Source organism: Trichechus manatus, unplaced genomic scaffold (assembly GCF_000243295.1).
Source record: "Trichechus manatus latirostris isolate Lorelei unplaced genomic scaffold, TriManLat1.0 scaffold00023, whole genome shotgun sequence".
NCBI lineage: Eukaryota > Metazoa > Chordata > Mammalia > Sirenia > Trichechidae > Trichechus > Trichechus manatus.
Genome location: NW_004443959.1, coordinates 18687185 through 18690348, shown reverse-complemented (window position 1 = coordinate 18690348; position 3164 = coordinate 18687185). Strand labels below are relative to the sequence as shown.

Below are 3164 nucleotides of genomic sequence, written 5' to 3'. Positions count from 1 at the left end.
AGGTGGAAGGAAGAGAAAGAAAGAAAAGACAACAAAGGCGGGTCCTGTCAGTCCAGCTAAGGCAGTCCTAGCTGCTTAAGAGTCCATTTAACTAATTCCCTTTCTATTTTCCCTCACATTTTCACAGAAAAGAATGAGTGACCACTGCAGCTGTCCTGTGTTTCTCTCCAGGAGCTACCCTCTTTTCCTAATCATGTTTCTGATCTCACACGGTGAAAAAGGGATTATAGGTTTGAGGGGGGAAAAAAAGGCATTCTCGTTTGAAAATGTGGCCCATTTATTTTAACTGAAAGGCGGCATTACACAGTGCAAACACTTCTTTGGTAATGTACTGATTACAATGAACATTAAAAAGGCATTTGGCTGTTGGCAATAGTTAGAAAAGTAAATAAATATGTACACTTTGCTTCATATTACAGCAATCTCCTTACAGTGGCTACTAAAAAAAAAGTTCATTCAGGCACTGCCCATTGTTTTCATAATATCTATAAAATGACATTGGTGATTCTGCAGACATTTCAATTGGGATTACAGAATTTTATTGTAAATCACAGACAGCTCCTCCCCCGCCCTCCGTTCACTGAGAACAATCATTTTGACATCTGCCCAAGCCCCAGTTCCTTCCACATCTTTGAACCACTTACACACTGCCTCAGCAATGGAGCTACAAATTCACCTCCAAGTCACAGAGTTAAACATCTAAGCATTCCCAGAAGACTAATATATAATCCGCTGTCATTTTTATACCTGAGCAACTTACATAACCATCCAATTTTTAGAAAAAGTTACATATTTCCTACTGTACAGAAGTCTGTTCCAAAATTTGATTACTGAATTTGACTTTATTATTTCAAAACAAGTCCTGTGCCCTGTGAAACACCACCCAGATTTTATGTATTGTGTAATACTACGAGGACACGATGTTAAGCTAACTGTTTTTATACATAAAACAATGTACATACACTGTATATACTCTTACAACTGGAATGTTAAATATATTTCTGGCAGATGTGGTACAGTCACAGTGCACAAAGGCATTTGGTTGTCTCTTGGAAGGACGCTTACACCAGACTACGTATTAAACGCAAGTGATACCAGATTGTATCTTCCATTATGTGCCGGACATTGCTAAGGGACTTCCTCCATCCTCACCCCCTGATAATTGTCTCAAAATCATGCCACACGTTCCGGGCTTCTTTCCAAAATTATGTATGTAAAATTTCACAGAAAAATAATCAATCTCCAGGAAGGCTTCCTTCCTTGCCTCTATCCCACACCTCCCATCCTAAGCCCCGCTGCCTTCACCGTTGCTGTATACAAGCCGTACACCAACTTCTGCCTCATACTGATATCATCTGGCTACTCCTGCGCCTTCCTCCTCGACCTGGACTGGGAATTGCATGAGCACAGTGACGGCTTCATCCACATTTGTATTTTCTGTACCCAGCAAAGCACCTGGCACATAGTGGGCACTCAAATAAATTTACTGAACTGCACTTGTATGTTCAACAAAATGTTTCTTAGAACATATATCACTTTGTAGTTAGAAAAAAAATAGAGTTTTTGGTCAATTAAAAAGAGAGACCATGAGGTACGACAGTTGCTTTTCAAGGATTTCTAAAAGAACTTTTGCACAGTGGAAATGATTTTTCTGCCATTTTCTAACACCTACAAAATGGGCAAAATTTCATAAAACAATGCATTTTAAAAATACAAATGAGGTATAGGGATTATTTAATTTTTTTGTAAAGCATTCACACAACCTGAAGTTAGAAAGTTCCCAACGATCAAATTCCTTCCAGCAGAAGAACAACCTAAGAGTTATTCTTCCGTATCATTGGTTAGGAACAGAGCCTTGCAGGTATGAACACGGCAACAGCTGTCTGCGGGCTGGTTTTGGCAACGCACACAGTCATTCAGTAGGTATCCGCAGATACACAAAATGGCTTTAAAGGGGAGTTTCACATTCTGTTCACAACTAGGCAATATGTATGCAAGTTATAAATAAAAACAGACCTGTTCTCTAAACGTGGCTTCATAATCGTTACAATCACGTGTGAAAGGAGCTGAACCAAAGAGTCATGGGCTTTACATATGCTGTGAGCAAAGGGATGTTTGTTTTATGATAAAGGCTGAGGAGCTGTGAAATGTTACACAGAGAACTGGGAAGAAGCAATAGCATCAAGTGTTGCTTTGCAGGGAGACAGGAATCTATATTTCACTCTGTTTCACCGTGAACACTCATAAAAAAAGATTCTGTTCAGTTTGCCAAATACGGACTTTCTTTTCGAATGTGGCTTGAAATGTAACCCAGATTTCTGCGTGCTTCCTTCTCTGGAGGCTCCATTATTCACACACATCTGCGGGGAGCACATTTGTAAGCTTCTGGTATCAACTAACTTTCAGAGGTATCCTGCTTTCTTTAAAAAGAAATGGTGTTATCAGTGGAAATCAATTTAGGAACCTAAATGATTTAACTATGCAATTTAATAGTAGCACCAATTTTTTTTTATTAAAAAAAATATTAAATAAAAACCTGAGAAATCTAACATGAAGTTAGGACATTTATCTACTTCCTTTCCCCGATATCTGCACTATTATTTCCTTCCTTGTGAACACTCTGTAAAAAGCATCCTGCGCTTATATTCTGTAACAGCACCAGTTGAATGTTGTCGTGAAATGTCATGAGTTCTTGATGTTTCTTTCAGTCTGCAGTTACCTGTATTGGCCATCTGATCTCAAGATGACTTAGCAGAGAAACTCCTAGGAATTTTTAAAAGAACCTAAGTCTTCTTTCCCATGGTTTTTTTTAAGCAGACTGGACAACATGCTCCTTTGATTTTCACGGGAGTGGGGCAATCTGCTGGCTGACAAGATTCCACAAAACAGGTAATCTGCCCGTCCTGTAAAAGAAAGATATTGTTCACTTTAATACTTCCTTTCACACAGCTCTTCACACTTAACTTCCAATTTATTATTTTGTACTGGTTTGATCACTTACACAAATTTTACCTCTTTTTGTGTATCTTGGAGCCCTGGTTAAGCGTTTGACTGCTAACCGAAAGTTAGCAGTTAGAATCCACCAGCTGCTCCTTGGAAACCCTATGGGGCAGTTCGACTCTGTCCTATAGGATCACTGTGAGTTGCAATCGACTCCATAGCAA

At 39.1% G+C, this 3164-nt stretch overlaps 1 protein-coding gene across 1 annotated transcript in view; it reads right to left on the bottom strand.

Annotated features, from left to right (window-relative positions):
* Nucleotides 1–276: 276 nt before the first annotated feature.
* PXDN (peroxidasin) overlaps nucleotides 277–3164 on the bottom strand; it is a 137566-nt gene continuing 134678 nt past the window's right edge. Inside the window, exon 24 of the mRNA XM_004373104.2 lies at nucleotides 277–2903. Within this exon, the coding sequence (XP_004373161.1) occupies nucleotides 2784–2903 (120 nt within the window). The 3' untranslated portion in view covers nucleotides 277–2783. The remainder of the gene's footprint in view (nucleotides 2904–3164) is intronic.